We start from the raw sequence: 21,726 nt of genomic DNA on the forward strand, positions 1-21,726 counted from the left end.
GATTTTTCTAGACTAGCCCCTGTTTGGAAAAATACAGAAGTTACTAATATTTTTTAATTCAGTGATAGTGAATTCCTAATAACTTCCCAGAACATATATAGTAAATTCAGAGGTTCATAATATACGGAGTAAAGTATTATTGAAATAAGTTTTGAATACACTGCCCTTTAATTTCAGTTTATGGGACAAAGTAAATAGAATCCTCTGATTGCTTTTAAATATATTTTTCAAAATTTATACAGCCTTCAGAAGGGATAAGAAACCTAAAGGCTAACATATAGGCAATATTTGATATAAAACAGGATAATAAATTTCTTTCTGAAGCTATTGTATATTTTTCAGTAAATCCATTATAGCATAAAATACTCACCCTGAAAACCATATGCAGAATTACAAAATAATTTGCTATTTTGAGGACTATTGTATTTATTGGTAAACCCCCACAGACCATGACTCCAGCCCATAATGTACCTTTTTCCTCCCTCTTATTTAAATTTTGTATAATTTGTGATGGTAATGTTTCTCAAGTAGTTCCCAGTTTTTTGCGTTTTGAGCTAGTATTTTTAGTTCTTTTCCTCTCTAGTTCCCTTTATTTAAAAAAAAAATTCGTTCCTTTTTAGGTCATTCGAAGTTGGCTTAGTGATGATGATCTTTCTTTTTGTCACTTGTTTTGATTCCCATTCCTGACTTTTCCTTTCCTCTTCCTCTGTCACTGTGCTACTGTTGTCTCTGTTTTAGTTTATTAGTTTCATTCCATTCCATTGATTGCTGCCATGAGCATTACTGCCTTGTTAAGAAATCTCACCCAATTGAGTGTTTTCGGTCATCTGATTTCTTATCTTCTGCAGCCCCATTTTTCATGCTTTTGCCTACCATGCTTGCCTTTGTAGTCTGTTCTCTTTTCACCTGGAATCCAAACCCCACAATGTGTGTGTGTGTGTTTGTGTGTGTGTGTTTTGTCCATGCTCATGGCATACAGAAGTTCCAGGGCCAGGGATCAAACTCGGGCCACAGCAGTGACGACATCAGATCCTTAACCTGCTGTGTGGCCAGAGAACTCCAACCATCAATTTTTGTAACTGATTTTTGTTTTCTTTTTGATAGATGTCTAAATTTAAATTATTTGATATTAAAAAAAAAGTCTGTATACAGTATGTTGAAGCTTATTTTCCTTCTTCTGGTTCAAGCAGGATTTGGGAAAAATGATTTATGAATGAATTGTTATTGTAATTACATGCTAAGGTGGCCAGTTTATTCTTGCAGATCTGTGTAAGTTAGGGGTTAGTCTTGGTTTGATCTTGGAATTTTTTTTTTTTAATGAAAGTACAGTTAATATCCATCCATGTGGACCATAAGCCTTTGTGCCTTGGGATGAATTCAGTTCTGAATTTTATACTAAGTCAGCAACAAAAAGTGAACTGTTTGTATTCAGTACCAGATGACTCCTTATTTAAAAATATACTTGATAGTACACATTATATTAACAAAAATGAGAATTTCCTTGGAAGATACCATGTGAATAAAAAACATAAAATATGAGTTTTGTAGCAAAAACATTTAAACTATTTGGAAGTTTTGATATAAAAATGGATTTCTATGTCTTATATGTGGCACAATTAAAGAGAAACTGAGACTGGATCCCAGAAAAAGAATTAGAGCTTGTCAGCTTACGGGAGGTCAAAGATTCTTTTGTCAAAACAGTAACAACCAAGTCATTTTATAGTTTTGTGAAAAAATAAAGGATTTGTATATGCATTTTAAAACTGTATATTATTAAAACTATGGTTAAAAAAAACTATGGTCAGTAGACAGATTTTAACTATCATACAAAGGAATAATGTTTCTTTGCTTCTGTAGCATTTTATTAGCAAAAAAGGATAGTCTTATAATAATGGCACATCTTTCATAATAAGTGATAAAAGATTCATCACAGAACAGTATGTATATTTATAAAGAAAACTAAAAGAGAAAAGAGAGTTTTTAGTAAACATATTAAAATATAAATTTTAACGTTACTCATCAGTAGAGGTTTAATTGCCCAGAGTATGATATGTTTTATGATGCTATTACTCTTTTTTCAAATATGTTGGGGTGTTTTTCAAATATGTTTGATTACAAAGGATAAATGATTAAAATCAAGCTAACCCAAGACTATTCTTAAGTAAATTTATGTGCTGGGTGTTTGCTAATTTGCAGAATTTAATAATTATGCTGCTTACTAGAATATTAGGCTTTCTGTTTATCAGAGCTATTCATACTATAAATTAGTGTGTTTGTTTTTCATATCAAAGGAAAATATTTGATTCTTTGTTTTATATAATATTTGACCCAGGAGGCTTATCTTTACTTATTCAATATACATTTCTTTTATTTAACGAAGAGTTTTAACTAGGCATATAGATTGTCCCTGCCTGACCTAGTCTGGAATGGGTGGGGAGGGAGAGAGAGGGCAATTGAGCAATACAGTATTTAGGGACTAAATATTGGCATTTGTTTTAATGATACTTTATTTCAAAGGACATTATTTATTTAAACCCTTAGGGACCTTGAATAAACAATTGGCTATTCCCTGAATAGATGCTAGACAGATGATCTATTTACACTTTCCTTTTTGTTCTTTTGAATGTCTGGAAAACTGTCAGTTTGAAGGAGCCAGTTTATCAGTGCAAGGATAAGGAAAAGATAAGTTAGTATCATTCCACATGTTGGAAGTGGCTTCCAACTTTGCATATGAGTGGTCACTTGTTGAAAATATTGAATGTAAAATTAGTTAAAAATAAATTTATCATAAATTTGTTTTTTTTTAAATCTGAGTTGAAAAATGCAGAATATATTTGGAAGTTACATTTTTCTTTCTTGTAGGAATGAAGGACAACCTGGTGTGAAATTACTGATATGTTTAGTTTATTTTTTCATGACTCTTTTTCTCCCCTTAAAACAATAGCTAGTTGCTTCACTTTGTTGGTAAAGTGTCTTCTTGTGATTTCTAACAAACAAACAACAACAAAAACCCTTTCTGCTATAGTCTTTTTTAGGTGAAAATGGGCATTACTTCTAGGGTAGTGTCAGGAAAGCATTTTTGTTGTAGTTTTATTATTGAGAGCCACGCATGCTCCTTGTCTTTTTCAAACTTTTGATACATATATTTTACTTCATTAAAATTAGAGTCAGTTTGCACAGTAAAAGATAATTTTGTTTCAAACTACTGTCTAAAGCCTTATATAAACATTTTCTTCAGATTTATTACTTCTTTCTTTTCAAGTAGGTAGGACCTTATGTGTTCCTTTCTGTCAACTTTAGAAAAGCTCAAGAAAAACTACCAATTAGTCCTTTTAGAGAAAATGTCTGATATACTCTAAATAAAGATGGTCTTTAAAAATTACCACCAAAAAAGAAAATAAAGCTAAGAAATATTTCATTAACCACTGGTAATAGAAATCAGTGGGCAGCCATGCTTCAGTGATCTTATTACAGTTAAGAATTTAGAAAATTGCAAGTGTCATTAACTGAGTGTAATAATGCTATTTGGTCTCAACCTCACTGAATGTTGTGCAGGAATAGAAGGATTGGATCTGGAAATGCCAGATCCTGAAGAGTGAAAAAATTTATGATTTCGCCATGTCTTGCCCTCTGTTTTGAAATTGCATTGTGAAAAATGCAAAAATGGAAACCTTTTTATTGTGAAATGAAATCGATATGTGTACTTTTAAAAATTGTCAGTATGAAAAACATGTATAGTTAACTTCATTTTAAAATTAATCCTTATGGGTTAGGCAAGATTCCATTCAGTTAGAGTTTTTATGTTCCGTTAGCTCTTGCTTGGGCAGGATGGTGAGGATGGGGGGAAGTTCAGCAAGAGACAATAATCCCAGTTTTAAAAAAAGTCAAGTGTAACTATCAGTGGAAAGGGAAGGAAATGTGTTTGTGGAAAAGAGAGATTCATCTTGCTGTAGGAATGTGCCCACTCTAAGAAGCAGGTTTGGTAATTACCCAGAGGTTAACCATGGAAGAAGATTGCTGCAGTGCTCTCTCTCCCAAGGAGCCTGTAGGGGATCAAGTAGTCCAGATTTCCAGATCCTTCTGTTTGGCTGAGACCTGTAATCAGTCCTGCTGATTATTGATCAAATTCTGCCTAAAGACCAGGCATGGTCCAGGGAATATCAAAGTCGTCCCAGATCTTTGCTGTTTCTTACTGAGTTAAAGCTACAAAACCCCTGATTAGAGACTCGCTTTGTTGATCCATACCCAGAATTAACTTTGCCTTAGTTAAAAGAGCAAGTTGAATAAAAGTGCCCAGATGAAATTAAAATGAGCCTGAGGAAATTGTGGGAGTGGTGTGAGGCAGCGACAGGCTGTAGAGGGCAGTGGCTAGATTTACCAAATTGTTCGGTAAATACTAGATTGTATTATTTTATACTAATCTGATAAATGAAACTGTTGGAAATTCACTTCTTGTAACAGTTAAGTCTGGGATTGGTTTCTAGAGTTTTTGGAGAAATTTACCTTTAGTTTCTTTCTTAAGTTTTTATGGTAAATTTTTAAAAAGGTACTGTATATTAAGCGTCGTCTCATTTAAGTTACATGTTTTTAATGTTACATGAAAAATTGTTGAAGAATTCCGGTGTGTTTTCAGCCAGAGGTACAGGCTAACTGGAAATATAACTTTAAAATATTTTAAAAAGCAATCATAGAGGGGAAGAGTAGGGAGGGTAGCTATTATTATTCATTAGGTGTTTACTCTGGTGCATGCTCTAAGTACTTCAATCCTCAAATAATACTTTGAAGTAGGTATCACTGCTAATTTTATCATGGGAAGACAGAGAGCTTAAGTAACTTTGCCCAAGGTCACACAGCTGGTAAGTGGCAGAGCCCTTACTGATTTCCCAAAACATTTTATTTATTTATTTATTTATTTATTTATTTATTTTTTTGTCTTTTTGCCTTTTCTAGGGCAGCTCCTGCTCCCATGGCATATGGAGATTCCCAGGCTAGGGGTCTAATCAGAGCTGCAGCCGCCAGCCTACGCACACACACACAGCCAGAGCAACGCGGGATCCGAGCCGCGTCTGCAACCTACACCACAGCTCACGGCAACGCCGGATCCTTAACCCACTGAGCAAGGCCAGGGATCGAACCCACAACCTCATGGTTCCTAGTTGGATTCGTTAACCACTGCGCCACAACGGGAACTCCCCTGAAAACATTTTAATCATATAAACCCTTAAGGGTAGTTGTTATAAAAAAACAAACAACAAAACAAAACTGGCCTGATAGGATTCTGTTTAAAAATGGTTTGGTTGTGTGGATGGCTTATGAGGAAGTGTTTTCTGCTAGTGTAGAACACCTTTTCTGGCAAAAAAAAATGGTGATGGAAATTAAGTGAGAGTTTGATGGTTAAGGTGTAGCTTGAGATGTTAGTAAGGTTTTCTTGGATGTGGAAGAGAAAGGCTCTGGTCTTGGCTGACCTGGTGTTTCTTTTTGAAAGCAGGAGGGAAATAGGTTTCAGGTTGAGATGAGTGGAAGAACTTTTTATATTTATTATGGGAATTTAATAGGTACTATATAAACAGAGGCTATGCTGAAAATGGCTAGCATGAATCACACATGTATAGTAGAATCACTTGGAAGCACTCTAGACTTTTTTCTGTAGTGCCTTTGCATAAATGTGGGAAAGTAACATTGGAGAATCTAGGCGCTTTATGTTTTTTAATTTAAATCTAACAGCTTGTTGAAATTTCAGTGGTCTTCCTATTTTCTGTATCACACTGGTATAGATGGTTTAAATGAAGGATTATAGAATTTTCTATGGCAAAAAATCACTACAAACTTAGAAAGAATTTATAATGAATGACAAAAGCTAAATGTCATTAATTATCTATAATGAATAATTGCAGATGATAAAGAGTCCAATAACAATACTCAAAAGGTCAGAGCAGTCATTTATGTTTCCTGTTTTGTTTTATTTCCAGTAAATTGGGAAAATATATTCAATTTTACCAGTAATCAAAACATGTAGATTGTTTTTTCTTTCCTCAGGGCAATTTAGCAATATGTGTCAGCATTTTAAGTGTGCATCTATTGACTATAAGGAAGTTTCTTCAAGGATATAAGGGAATGCATATAGATTTATAAACATATACAAAACATTGTTTTTTTTATTTTAAATGATTTTTGTTTTTCCCATTATAGCTGGTTTACAATGTTCTGTCAATTTTCTACTGTACAGCGAAATGACCCAGTTATACATACATATATATATATACATTCTTTTTCTCACATTATCCTCCATCATGCTTCATAAGTGACTAGGTACGGTTTTCAATGCTATACAGAAGGATCTCAAAGCTTATCCATTCCAAAGACAATAGTTTGCATCTATTAAGCCCAAATTCATTGTAAAAAAAATTGGAGCAACTTAAATGACTATCCCTGAATTTGGTTTGGTCTGATATTTCCTCATGATTGGAAGCAGGTTATATTTCTTTGCTAGGAATATTATGGAACAGACAGAGAAGGAAAGAAGCTCACCAATCACATGATACCCAATTTTAATTTGTTCAAATGCTGATGTGACCACTTTCATCATTTGATTGAAGTATAACTGCCAAATTTATTTGTGAAGTTATTAATTCATATGTGTTTTGTGAAGAGGTACTTTTAAATTATTTAACTATCCTCTTCCCTAGAGTGTTAATTTATCCTATCTGTTTGGCCTCATGGTTTCCTATTTTATTGAATATATTATAATCAGTTACTGTCATTAATTTTGATGCTCAAATTGTCTCCATTTTGGTCCGTGGGAGTCCCTTCAAGTGGGCTTCTCTGCCATTGTAATGTACCCTGTCATTCCTTGGACATTTCCTCACTTTCTAAAAAACAAAACTAGATGTTTCAAGCTCCTTTTGTACTTTTCTTCCTCAGATATTGAACCAGCTTATTTATTTAGTGGAGAATAGTATTTAGAAGCTAAGATTTGGACATTAGGTTTTAGAGTATTGCTGCCCACAGGTCCTCGAGACCTAGGGACTACACGTATGTGTGGGTTTGGTACCAGACCACCACAGTAAAGTGAGTCACATGAATTTTTTGGTTTTCCAGTGGATATAAAAGTTGTTTACACTGTACTGTAGACTGTTAAGTGTACAAAGCATGATGTCTAAAAATATCTTGTACATATCCTAATTAAAAATACCTTATTACTAAAAAAATGCTAGTGATCATCTGAGCCTTCAGGGAGTCACAATGTTTTTGCTATAGTAACATCAAAGATCACTGGTCACAGATCACCATAACAAGTATAATAATGAAAATGTTTGAAATATTGTGAGAATCACCAAAATGTGATGCAGAGACATGAAGTGAGCAAAGGCTGTTGGAAAAGTTCTCCTGATAGCAGGGTTGCCACAGATCTTCAATTTGGAAAAAGCACAGTTTGTAAAAAGCCGCAATTATTATGTTTCACTTTATTGCACTTTGCAGATAGGGAATTTTATTTTAACAAATTGAAGGTTTGTGGCAAGCCTCTGTTGTCAGATGGTGGTTAGCATTGTTTAGTAATAAAGTATTCTTAAATGAAGGTATATACATTTTTTGACATAATACTGTTGCACAATTTATAGACTATACAATAATGTAGCATAAATTTTGTATACACTGGGAAACCAAAACATTGATGTGCCTTGCTTTTTTGTAATATTTGCTTTATTGCCATGGTCTGCAACCAAACCCCAAATATCTCTGAGGTGTGCCTGTACTCAGACAATAAGTTTAGATTATTCAACCGTTTTCCTCTAGTTTATGTGATGATGAGGTTATAGATTGGCAAAATAAAAATTTCAAAGAGCTACATAATTCCTCCTTCTTTAGTCATTTACCAAATTTCAGATCTGATTCTGTTGTTTTCTTGGCTTTATGCACTGTATTTTTTCACAATTAGTTCTTAACTTCTGGTTGACTACAGTTGTTAAGATGCTTTTGTAAAATGCATTGATTTGAGGATGTTACCATGTGGAGAAAAGGTGCATCATACCACGATGAAATAGGTTGTCATGGGCGTTAATTCTTACTTAAAGATTTCTTTCCTTCTTGTTTTTTTTTTTTTTTCCTTTCTTTTTTTTTTTTTTTTTTTTTTTTTTGCCACACCCTTGGTGTGTGTAAGTTCCCAGGGCAGGGATGAAACCCTTGCCAAAGCAGTAACCTGAGCCACTGCAGTGACAGTGCTGGATACTTAATTGCACCACAAGGGAACTCCAGAGATTTCTTAAATTCTGGTTATTTATTTATTTATTTATTTGTCTTTTGTCTTTTTAGGGCCGCACCTGCAGCATATGGAGGTTCCCAGGTTAGGGGTCTAATTGAAGCTGTTGCCGCTGGCCTACACCAGAGCCACAGCATTGCCAAATCCGAGCTGCATCTCTGACCTACACCACAGCTCACGGCAACGCTGGATCCTTAACCCACTGAGCGAGCCCTGGGAACGAACCTGCAACCTCATGGTTCCTAGTCAGATTTGTTTCCATTGTGCCTTGATGGGAAGTCCAAATTCTGGCTATTTTAAATAAGTCCATGATGGCTCTCTTTCTCTGCCTGACTTCGTCTAAAGTCTCTGTCAGTGTCCTCCAACCAAAGCTCCAGCAATAAAGCTTTGGTCGAATACATTACTTAAGTGAGAGAGAATTCATGCAATGAGGAAACTTTGGGGACCTCAGGAATACAGCGTTAGAAACAACATAGGATTTTCGCTTGTATTAGGTGATTTTGAGGAGAGATTAAGGAAGTGGGCCTTTCTTCTGAATGGGATGCCCTCAGGAATCATGGATAATTCTATGATTAGATATCGTAATAAATCTTCTCTAGAAACATGGAAGACTTGATTGACCCTAACGCTGTAATTTGCAATGAAACAGAAGTCGTTCATGTTAGGATTTGGAATGTTTGACCATCTTTGTTATTTGGCCAGAGCTCATGTTTTGTCTCTTGGGACATGATTACAGAGTGGCAGTATTTTATGTTGATTCATCATGGTCCAGGCATAGTTTTATCTGATGCTGATGTTTAAATGAAATTGTTGATATTCGATAAGAGAACACCAGGTCCTGGCTATGGGTTCTGAGCCAGCTCATCACAACACCAGGACATGGTCGATGTTACAGGGCCAGCTCCCCGATGTCAGAGAGGCTGCTTTTCTATTTTCTCATCTGTTTCTACCATCTGTCTTTCTGCATCCTTAGATGAACATTTCTTCTTCTCTTTCTCTTTTATCTATCTTTCTGTCCACATCACTTTGTCTCTTTTAGGTGTTTCCAGCATACACTTGCCTATGGTTTTAAGAATAGATCAAAAGCATCAGAGGTCTGATGGTGCACCCTGATAGATTCCAGGATCCTTTGAGCCCCTCTTCCCTCCTTTATAAGCTTTGCTTATTCTTTGTTTCTTTTGCTTAAATGTGTTTGCTGCCTTTCTTGGTCTTTCCCTCTCTAGTTGTGATGGGGTTTCAGTCTGCCCTAATACTGATTTGGTGCCCTTTTAGGACACTGCTTTTAGAAACTGAAACTTTACTTCCTGGTTTGCAGCTGCAAAGATGTGCTCATCTCCTGTACCTGTGCTTTCCAGGTTTTTAGGATACCATTCCAGTTGGATTCTAGTGATTTCTTATGGTCCCCATTTCATACAGGGGCAGTTGATAAACTGTGTGTGTGAGTCTATTCTTTTCTTCCTTCTCCCTAATTTTGGCCTTAGAAAGAAAATGGCTCTTCTCTTTCTTCAGGTCCTAATTGTAGCTTAAATTGAATGCTTTTCTATGCCATATATCCTGATTCTGAATGGGAGCTTTATTTTCCCCTGACTTTTGTGAGCTTGTTAGACCTCTTCAAGCCCCAGTAAATTATTCTCCAAGTTAGTCTCCTAGACTTTTTCAAGATTTTTCACAATGTGTGTAGTTTCTGTACCTGTCCATTCTTTGTATCAGAGTTAATTTTCTGGTGATTATTTTTCTCTTACCAAGTAAAATTTATAAGCATATTTATTTGTTGAAAACATAAAGAAGATAGCTCTTGCATAGGACCAGATAGTTTGAACATTTTGTACTACAACAAGGTCAGTTGGCCATTCAACAGTGTAGATATATAAGAGTATTTAAGGGTGTCTGGGAGAGTTCATCAGACAGTAAAATCAGATCACATGGTGGAAATTAAAATTATTTTACATAGTAATTTGAACACAGATAGGGACATAAAATTGTAGGAAATCAAGACGGGTGTATATACCAGGTTGGGAGATTGACTTACTAAAATATGAGATGAGAATGATTAAGGGAACGATTCCTGCAGTTAACGAAAATCAAGGACCTTCTAATTGTGCTAGTTTGTCTAGGTGCTAGATAGATGAAAAAGATGACATCTCTGTTTTCAAAAAGATTAGTAGACCAGGGGAAAGGACATATAAAAAAGCAATTGAGACACAACGTGACAAATGTAGTAATAGGTTATATACTAACTACAGTGAAGACACAAATGAGGGAGTATATGTTCTGCTTGAATCATTTCAGGATTTCTCAGGTGGCCATTGCATAGTGTTTGCTGGACTAGACTCACAGGCATTCATAGTAGAGCAGAAGTTATTTGGTGACTGAATAAGGACAGTTTTCATGGTAAAGAGGTGTGCCTTTATTAAGCTAAATTTGGAATTAACGTTTTGCTTCCATTAAAAATAGTTTCTGGCAGTTCCCATGGTGGCGCAGTGGAAGCAAATCCAGCTAGTATCCATGAGGATGAGGGTTTAATCCCTCACCTCACTCAGTGGCTTAAGGATCTGGTGTTGCTGTGAGCTGTGGTATAAGTTGCAGACATGGCTTGGATCCTGCATGGCTGTGGTGTAGGCTGGTAGCTGCAGCTCTGATTCAACCTCTAGCCTAGGAACTTCCATATGCTACGGGTGCAGCCCTAAAAAGCAAAAAAAAAAAAAAAAGTTTCTACTTGTAAATTCTATATTGCCACTTGGTGTTGAATGGGAGGAATCATGGCCCCAGTTCAGTGAGTCAGAATTTACTTTTCTGGAGTTCCTTTCGTGGCTCAGTGGTAATGAACCCGACTAGGATACATGAGGATTCGGGTTTGATTCCTGGTCTTGCTCAGTGGGTTAAAGGATCCGGCGTTGCTGTGAGCTACAGTGTAGGTCGCAGACATGGCTCGGGTCTGGCATTGCTGTGGCTGTGGTATAAGCCAGCAGCAATTTGCTCCAATTTGACCCCAAGCCTGGGAACTTCCAGAGCAAAAAAAAGAAAAAAAAAGGAATTTACTTTTTTATTGCATCTTCAACTGATGGATGGAAGGATTGCTTGGTGTGATAATTGGGATTTATATGTTAAATGATTTATATGTTAAATGATTCAAGAAAAACCTTATTAATTGGTAGATTTTAATGTTATCCGAATTATAATAGGCATGTATAAGTGCACCATTGTATTTTTTGTGATTTTTGTATTAAGATATCTTTTTGTTTGAATTCTTATAACTAAAAATAGAAAATTCCTTAAATGGTTATTTTCCTTTTATAGGTGGTAGATCATCTAGTGCAAAATTACCTGCGGTTCCAGCAGTTGGTTCAGTTCCACAAGACCAAGTTTCCAATATGAGGTATTCAAGCTGCTAACTTGAATATTTGAGATTTACTCCTTTTGATGACTCTTAAAACTGTCTAGCTGCAACTTTTAAAAAAGTTTACTTTGTTTCTTTTTAAAAAAACTTCCATGACATTTAGAGTCTTTGGGATATTTTAGAAGTTCCTTCTTAAAGATTATGAGATGTAAAAGCTTCAAGAGAAGTAGCTGTGATTAATAAATGCTGCATGCATAGCAAATATTTAATTTAATAGTTAATTAGCTGTTTATGGTTTATGTTTCATATGATTGCAGATTGAATATTTGGAATTTGTTGTTCATCTTTCCTAGAAGTGCTAAAATATGAAGTTTAGCCAATCAACCAAAGCCGTATTTATTCTGAATTATAGATAGATTTTTTTTTCTGTCATTTATGTTGTTTAATTGGGAATATGGAATTCAAATTCTAATTCAGAATGCTATGAATATATTCGACCACTAGGGCCATTGTGGCCAGAGTTCCGATCAAGATTTTCCTTACCACAGTTGGAAAATGCACAACATTTTACAAATGAAGGCACCAGGGTGCTACAATGGTAGGCTTGCATTTGTGATATTATCGGGATAAGAGGCTCCATGATATAAAGTATTATGGATAGTACCTCAGTAGAAATGGTTATTGACTGCAGAAATTTCCAGCAGCTTACCAGTTGATAGTTTCAGTAGCATCTCTTGTTAGTAGCATGAATGAATAGGAGGTACTCCTTGTATAAATAGTAAGTAAGTAGTGGCTGTTTGTATATGTCTGGTTTATGAGTTAGAAACTGTATATCCTGAAATGCAGTGAACTTGCATTTTTAAACTCATTAAATATATATGTATATAGTTAGATATGGATCCAACCAACTACAGATTGGAAATATTTTTTAAAATTCCAGAAAGCTCTCAAAAGCAAAACTTGAATTTGCCTCACATTGTCAACTATTTCTGTAGCATTTATATAACATTTACATTTTGTTAGATGTTATAAGTAATCTAGATCTGATGTAAAATATACAGGAGGATGTGCATAGATTATATGTAAAATCTACATCATTTTATATAAGGGAGTTGAACATCCCCAGATTTTGGTACCTGTGGGATGTCTTGGAACCATTCTCCTGTGGAAACTAAGGGACAGCTGTGTGTGTATATACATATGTGCTTATGTGTGTATACATATATGTATGAATATATGTACATATAGTCACAAAGACAGTGTTGTGTAAATTGAGATTATAAGCGTGCCAGTGAAGTATGCTATTTGCAAATGAAAGTTGTTCAGGTTGCATTAGAAATTTTTAGAGATTAATGTCAATGAAAGAGAATATAAACTAATTCTTTCAGCTTATAAACATTTATTGAGTTTGTAATATATGCTGCAGCTGAGAACTTAGAAATGAAGGCATAGTTCCTCATCTGCAAGTGCTCATGATTTAGTGGTCAATAGAAAATTTGATAAAGGATTGATATCGTTTGTTTAGGTTGTAATGGGGCTAAAATCAAGTGCTTTCTACTGGCCAGTTAAGACTTCAAATAAGACCTGATGCTTGGGGTGGTTGTTAACCTCGTAGGTTGGCTATGAGGGCTAGGGCTGGCCATACAGAGCAGAATAAAAAAGGATGTTCCAGGCAGAAGGAATGGTGTGTGTAGCAATAATGAGTCTTTAGGTAATTTTTAAATTTTCACATAATTTTACATTTCTATGGAAATTTGTTTGAAAAACTAGAAAGTTGGTAAATACTAATGAAGAGTACAGGTAACTTAATATCTTTCCATTAGTATTACAGAGAGGCTCGAACATGCTTTGGAAAAGGCAGCTCCTCTTCTGAGAGAGATATTTGTAGATTTTGCACCTTTTCTTTCTCGGACACTTTTGGGTAGTCATGGACAAGAACTGCTTATAGAAGGAACAAGTAAGTGGTTTTTCTTTCTTAGTATGTATATTTAAATTTGAGGGTTAAGAACTTAAATGAATAATAAGAGATGCATGAGGTTTTATTGTTTGTTTTCAACCTTTAACAAGGCTTCTCTTACAGTTTGTATATATCTTTTAAAGAATAAACACATCTGATATTCTTTCTTATCTGTTCAAGGTTTTTTATTAGTGATTTGGAATAGATTTGTGTGTAGATTTATTACTGTGTGTTTTGGGGAATTAAAAAATAATGTATCGAACCAAAGAACCAAGATATTTTTATTACATTAAAATTAACTATGAGAATTGGGAAATGGAGAGACAAGTGTTACAGTAATTAATATTTACCTGAGTGTTTTTATAAATTTAAGGTCTATATAAACAACACTGTATTGCCAGATGTTAGGAAAATGAGGAATGTCTTATTAGTCTTTATTAGTGGAATTATATTTTACAAGTAAGTAGAAATAACAGTAGTATTTTACTCTGTCTTGGCTATTAGTACATAGATAACTGGATCTTTTCTACATATTCTTCTTGGAGATTGGGTTAGAGTTGCTGAGTGATTGGGAACCATGCTATTGATGGAATAGATGGAGGGGTTCCCAGATGGAGGGGTTTTTTCCATGGAGCACTTGTCAAATAGTAAATGTCTTCTAATATTAAAGAGGTTAATTAACTTAAGCATGTGAAAGTAGACTTAACTAAATTTCCTCATACAACAGAAATCAGTTCAAGAGACATCAACTTTTCAAATAATTAGTTCTGTCTAACAGCATGACCAGCTGACTTCAAAATACCAATACTCTTTCTCGTAGCTAGAATTTTTAATGAAGAAGCTAGAGGACTTTCATCAGTGATAATGTCAAATTGATGTTTTCATTCAAATGTGTTTGGACTGGAAGTTGGCTAAACCTGGCTTGTCTGTATCCATGTTTAATGGTTTAAAGATAAGACACATATTGGCCTAAAGCTGAAAAATCATGGGAAAGCACAGTTATCTGTACATTAGTGTCTTTAAATATTAACTTATAGTTTTAGTGATCATGATTTTTTGTTGAGTATTAGTCACTAGGTGATCTCCTAAGGGATTTCTTAAAACTTGTGAAAAAAGCCCCTCTTTTTATAGAAGTAAGGATATAATGGTAATACAATGTATAGGTAGGTTAATAGTTTAATGCAATGTATAGGTAGGTAAATAATTTAATGTAATGTATAGGTAGGTTAATAGTTTAAGGTATCTGAGTGTTAACTATGGAATATCAGCATTTTATTTGATCCTTAAAATATCTGTCTATAAGTAGGGATTTCCCATTGTGGCTCAGTGGGTTAAGGACCCAGCGTAGTCTTCCTGAGGATGCGGTTATCATCCCTGGTCTCACTCAGTGGGTTAAGAATCTGGCGTTAATGCAAGCTTTAGCAGATGCGGCTGCAGATGGGGCTTAGATCTGGTGCTGCTGTGGCTGTGGCGTAGGCTGGAAGCTGCAGCCCTGATTCGATCCCTGGCCTGGGAATTTTCATATGTGGCAGATGCTGCCATAAAACAAACAAACAAAAAAAAAAGAAAGAAAGAAAAAAGAAAACATCTATCTATAAGTAGCAATTGTCAGGTAAAACAATAATTTCATTATCATCTCTGCTGTAGATGTATATGGAGTTGTATCATTTTCATATAGATGCTGTAGATGTATATGGAGTTGTATCATTTTCATATAGATGTATCATTTTCATATAGATGCTGTAGATGTATATGTAGATGTATCATTTTCATATAGTCAGAATGTATCATTGAATTTACTTGGAAAAAAGTTCAGATTTTAAAATATTGAGGAGTTCCCATCATGGTGCAGTGGTTAGCGAATTCAACTAGGAACCATGAGGTTGTGGGTTCGACCCCTGGCCTCACCCAGTGGGTTAAGGATCCAGAGTTGGCATGGGCTGTGGTGTAGGTCGCAGACATGGCGTTGATCCCGTGTTGTGGTGGCTCTGGTGTAGGCCTGCCGCTACAGCTCCGATTAGGCCCCTAGCCTGGGAATCTCCATATGCTGTGGGTGTGGCCCTAGAAAAGGGAAAAAAAAAAAAAAGACCAAAAAAATATTTTAAATATTGAACTAAGTTTGGGGTAGAAATTTATCTTACCTGCTAAGGGATATAATTATTTAGCCAAGGACTATTTGACCTAATGAAGTAATAAAATTTGAAAGGAAATGAATTGATAAATCAAAGGACTTCACCCTAATTTACAGTTCACATATCAAACATATATTCTTTTAAAGTGGTGTGACAGTTTAACTATATTTCATTTTGTAACAGTGAAATAAATGTATTCATTATAGGCTCTCAGTGTAGCAAAACATTTTTGTTGTTTAGTTCTTTGAATTTGATAAAAGATCCAGCAAAATAGGATCATTTTAGATACACAGAAGTATTAGATTTGCCAATTCTAGGAGTTCCCGTCATGGCACAGTGGAAATGAATCCCACTAGGAACCATGAGTTTGCAGGTTAGATCCCTGGCCTCGTTCAGTGGGTTAAGGAGCCAGTGTTGCCATGAGCAGTGGTGTAGGTCCCAGACGCTGCTCGGATCTTGTGTTGCTGTGGCTGTGGTGTAGGCTGGCAGCTACAGATCCTCTGATTAGACCCCTAGCCTGGGAACCTGCATATGCTGCAGGTACGGCCCTAAAAAGACACACACACACAAACAATCAGACACACAATCAGACACAGAAAAAATGCCAATTCTAGATCTTTGAACAAAATTTATTTTAGAGTCAAATTCTTTCTGGGAAATTCTGTTAAAACGATAAAAAGATGATGCTCTACTGCTCATCTATAAACTTGAACAGTCATTGGAATGTGTTCATAAAAATAGCAAACAAGATACTGACTTCAGCCAAAGGGGGACAGACATCAGAAGTAAGAAAGGCTACAACACTATTATCTGTAAAAAGGTCACCACACCAAAAACCTATAAAAATGAAAAGACAGAGAACTATAACTCAGATGAGGGAGAAAGGAAAAACCCCAGAAAAACAGCTAAGTGATGAGGAGATTCTCAGCCTCCAGGAAAAAGACTTTAGACTGTTGATGTGGAAGATGATGCAAGACATTGGAAATAAACTGGAGGCAAAGATGGATAACTTACAGGGAACACTGACCAAAGTGATACAAGATATAAAACTTAAACAAGAAGAGATGCGAAATACAATAACTGAAATAAAAAATTCACTAGAAGCAGCTAACAGCAGAATATACGAGGCAGAAGAACGAATAAGCGAGGTGGAGGACAGATTAATGGAAATTATGGATGCAGAACGAAAAAGAGAAAAAAGATTGAAAACAAATGAAGAGAGTCTCAGAGAACTCTGGGACAACGTGAAATGCACCAACATCCATATTATAGGGGTGCCAGAAGGAGAAGAGAGAGAGACAGGGACAGAAAAAATATTCCAAGAGATAATAGCCGAAAACTTCCCTCACATGGGAAAGGACCCACTCACTCCAATCCAGGAAGCACAACGAGTACCATATAAAATAAACCCAAGAAGGAATACACTGAGACCCATATTAATCTAACTGACCAAAATTAAAGACAAAGAGAAAATCTTGAAAGCAGCTAGGGAAAAGAAACAAGTAACATACAAGGGAACCCCGATAAGGATATTGGCAGATTTTTCAGCAGAAACTCTGCAGGCCAGAAGGGAGTGGCATGATATACTTAATGTGATGAAAGGAAAAAACCTCCAACCAAGAATACTCTACCCAGCAAGGCTCTCCTTCAGATTTGAAGGAGAAATCAAAACCTTCACAGATAAGCAAAAGCTGAGAGAATTCGGCAACACTAAACCAGCCTTACAAATACTAAAGGAACTTCTCTAGGCAGAAAAGAAAAGACAGCAACAGGAAACAAAAATTCCACAAATGACAAGGCTCACCAGTAAAGGTATATATACAGTAAAGATATGAAATCATCCATGCACAATTATATCACCAAAATCAGGAATCATGAGAAGAGGTGGGTACAAATGCAGGACACTGGAGATGAACTTGCAATTAAGAGAACAACTTAAAACAATCTCATATACATATAGACTCTTATATCAAAACTTCAGAATAACTGCAAACCAAAAATCAACAATTGATACACAAACAAGGAATCTTGGAGAAGAAATATATCTCAGTGAATAAGTGCATAATCCACCATGAAGGGAGTCATTTGACATCATTCTTGGAATGCTGAAGTCTTCTTACATCTGATTCTGATTTCCTCTCCACCAAAGAATTTGTGATAATTATAATTAAATAATGCAACTGTACAATTAAATAATACAGTTATACAATTGTATTATTAATAACCATTTCTCTCCATGGTACAATGTAAGGTCTATAATGTCTTGTTTATCACATCACCTAGAATGGTGTATTGCCTATATTGAAGAATCAATAAGATGTAACAAATTGTGAGGACGTATTTATGTAGTTACACTGTTTTTTTTAACCAGTTTATGCATTTTAAATATTACTTATTTTCAGAGGCTATATTATTTTTGTTATTCTTACCAGTTATTCTTTTCATTATGCTATATAAAATATTTAATGGTAAAAAAAATAGCAAACAAATCTAAGAATATTTGTAGAGTTTGTGTATTTTAAGTTATGACAAACTCTTTCCTGGCTCTACACATTGTAAAATCGAAAAATTTTGAGTGGAGGTGATCATAGCACAGTACTGTTCAAAACACACTGGACTGAAAGGCAGCAGACCTCTGCCTTGCCAGTCACTAACTGTGTGACTAGGTCCTCGAAGTTTATTACTTTAAACATTTTTAAATGATTTTTATTAATAATTTTTAATGAATATTAACATATTTACAAAACAGGAAATGCAATATCCAGGAACTCATTCTTGCCTACCACCCAGTCTTTGTTTTGCCATAATTATTATAGCCATTTCCCTTTGTTTTGTGTTAGTGGTTAAAACAGTCTTAGACATCATGTTGTTTCATTCCTAGATAATTCATAGTTCATATAAAAAGAAATTTTTTTATTACATAATCATATTTTCTGCCTTTATACCTAATATTATTATTAATAATTCTAAAATGTCATCTAATCCTCAGCCCCATTCATCTTTATTTAAAAGATATTTGGAGATCCTGCTATGGTGCAGAGGGTTTAGGATCTGATGTTCTCTCTGCAGCAGCTTGGGTTGCTGCTGAAGTATGGATTTGATCCCTGGTTCTGTGCAGTGGGTTAAGGATCTGGTGTTGCCGTAGTTGTAGCATCGGTCTCAGCTGCAGCTTGGATTCCATTCCTGGCCTGTGAACTTCCATATGCAGTGGGTGAAGCCAAAAAAAAAAAAAAAGATTTTTAAAATATATTTTCTTTCAGTTAAGATCCAAACAAAATCAATTAATTGCATTCAGCTGTAGCTTTTTAAGTCCCTATGAATGTCAAATAATTTCTCCGTATTTCTCTGTTTTCTTTTTTTCTTTTGTGTCTTTTTAGGGCTATACCCACGGCATATGAAAGTTCCCAGGCTAGGGGTTGAATTGGAGCCATAGTCACCCGCCTACACCACAGCCACAGCATCTGAGACCTGATCCACATCTGCAACCTGTGCCACAGCTTGCAGCAACACCAGATCCCTAACCCACTGATCAAGGCCAGGGATTGAACCCGCATCCTTGTGGATACTAGTTGGGTGCTTAACCTGCTGAGCTACAATGGGAACTCCTCACTGTTTTCATATTATTGACCTTGTTGAAGAAGTATGGTTGGTGGTTCTGTGGACTGTTACATATTGTGGCACTCTGTGGCCGTTCTTCCTGGTGATGTCATTTAACTGTTTCTCTATGCTGTGTATTTTCTGATGGCTTGAAGTTTAATTTAAAAGTTTAATTAGATATAACGCTTCATATTACATCATGCCTTGAGTGACATGTTTTCTGATTGTTTGAATTTTAGTGATATTAACTCCCCTTTTAAAGTAGTTATAACTTTTTATAAGAATTGATGTTTTATTACTTTTATTTTTTAAATACATCTTCATTTTCCTAATCTTAATACACTTTAATAATTATTATTACTCATCAGTTATTTCTAAGTATACCACGGACTGAAATAATAAGACAACAAGAATATTAGAATTTCCCTTAGAAGCATGGGGCATAGGAAAATAAGTCATCATTCTTGGATCATCCTCAGTTTTCTTACTGTGTTGTCCAAAGTATTGCATTATATTTTAAGATATGCATTTGTTTTCTCAATGGAATAAGAAACTAGTATTTGGGCAGGACAAAAATATCTTAGATATTACAATGATTTTTGACTTTCCAGTGGACCACAGCACATCTTGTCCAGTTTATCTTTCGTATTAAAATTATACTGGGGCACTGTTAAGAAAAAATAGTCTGAAATGGCTTCTTAAAAATGTTGAGAAATATTGGTATAAAGTCTGGATATCATCTTCATGGTCTTATTTTTAGCTTTTACTGAATACAGTTAAGAATGCAGAATTTTTTATTTCCTGCCCACAGTGGTCAGGTGAAAAAAATAAGTTAAGACTTTTTATAGTTACTAGACCATCTGTGAATGAATTTGAAGAGACAAGGAGCAGTACTCATAATTTTTATCAAAATCATTACTTCACTAGTGCACAGTATATTTCTGTGGACAAGAAGGAAATTGGTTTTCTCAGCATCATTTCATTCAACAGGAAGGACTCTATTCTACAAAATTTATGCAATGTTTTGTCACAAGAACCTGGAGCATTTCATTTTGCTAAAAAGGCGTGTGACTATCCTTCGTTTGTGATGACTATGCATCATTTACTTGGTGCCATTTATAAGTGAACAAATACCAAGATGAGTGTATGCATGAAGATGGGTGGAAGGAAAAGTTCATGTAGAAGTGAAAAAATTGAGAGGCTTGATATTTCTAAATGGTGTTTATAATCTAAAGAAGGAAAGATTTTGCAATTTGAGAGAAAAGAAAATGGCTGTTGTCTCTACAACAAAATTTTGAATAATCCAACTTTTCCAAAGAATTGCACTTGAAGATGTTAGTTCAAGAAGAATCAGAATTCATGATAAGTTGCTCCTATTAGAATTTTACTTGAAATTTAAATTCATATGTATAGATGAATACCATGTTTACAGATGTATGAAGAATAGTTAATTATATTCAAATTATAGACCAATACTTTCAGAACCTGGAAAATGGGAAATAAATTTGAGTTTATTATGTGTAAATTCTCATTAAAACTTCTAATAATGTTTACACCATCCCTTTATCTTTCTGTAAATTATTTAAGGTGACTTAAGATAAATAAATAAAACAAAAGTCAGGTTCTTATGGTCCAGATCGTAAATGGTCATGACTGTTTTTCATGGTATGTTTGAGAGCTTAAATATCTCAGTGGGTTCACAAGTTGCTAGCTTAATATCTGGTAAGTCATTTAATACTTCTGAGTTTAGTAGTAAGCAAAAGCAGTGGTAATAGTCGTTGGTTAAGTAGTCACCGGTGAAGAAATTGCAGTGATCTTTTTTCATGAAATACCAGAAGAGTATAAAACTTGCCTTTGGCATTCCCACTTTGCCCTTTTTGAAGAGACTAAAATTCCATATTGTTGAAAAACCAATGATAACACCAAGCAAACTGAACCCATGGGTCAGATTATGAACCTAGTCAGATCTCTGAGCCTACAGTAACTTGTTTGCTTTCTGCTAATTTGGACAATAATAGGATTTGTGTGTGTATAAAATGAAAATTGGTATTTGCCCAAAGACTTAACAACTTCACTCAAAGTGTTGTTATAAGGCCTTCGATAATTCTTAGAATGTGAATATAGGTCTGAAGACAAGTTTATTGGTTTATAATTCATTTTTTATTTTGTCATCTTTGCAGGCATTGCCACCAAAAGGCAAAAATTGAGGTCACAACTAGAGACGTGATTAAATTTTTCAGTTTGATACCATGTCCCTATTGGTATTTGCTATCAAGGTTATGTATTTGTGTTTGTAGAAACAATGCCCTTTAAGCAGGGAGGGTAGTAGTAGTGGTCTAATATAAGCTCTCTTGTCTTCTGAAGCCCTTTCTTATTAAATTTAAAATTTAACATAGCAGGAGTTCCTGTGGCAGCTCAGTGGAAACGAATCTGACTAGTAACAAAG

At 35.0% G+C, this 21,726-nt stretch overlaps 1 protein-coding gene across 5 annotated transcripts in view; it reads left to right on the plus strand.

The window, feature by feature from the left end:
• The window catches only part of LRBA (LPS responsive beige-like anchor protein), a 710,221-nt gene that overhangs the window by 181,658 nt on the left and 506,837 nt on the right, over nt 1–21,726 (plus strand). For all 5 annotated transcript variants that reach the window (XM_021100638.1, XM_021100636.1, XM_021100637.1 and 2 more), the window contains 2 exons: nt 11,555–11,633; nt 13,418–13,551. In XM_021100638.1, coding sequence (XP_020956297.1) covers nt 11,555–11,633; nt 13,418–13,551 — 213 coding nt within the window. The remainder of the gene's footprint in view (nt 1–11,554; nt 11,634–13,417; nt 13,552–21,726) is intronic.

Source organism: Sus scrofa, chromosome 8 (assembly GCF_000003025.6).
Source record: "Sus scrofa isolate TJ Tabasco breed Duroc chromosome 8, Sscrofa11.1, whole genome shotgun sequence".
Taxonomy (NCBI): Eukaryota; Metazoa; Chordata; class Mammalia; order Artiodactyla; family Suidae; genus Sus; species Sus scrofa.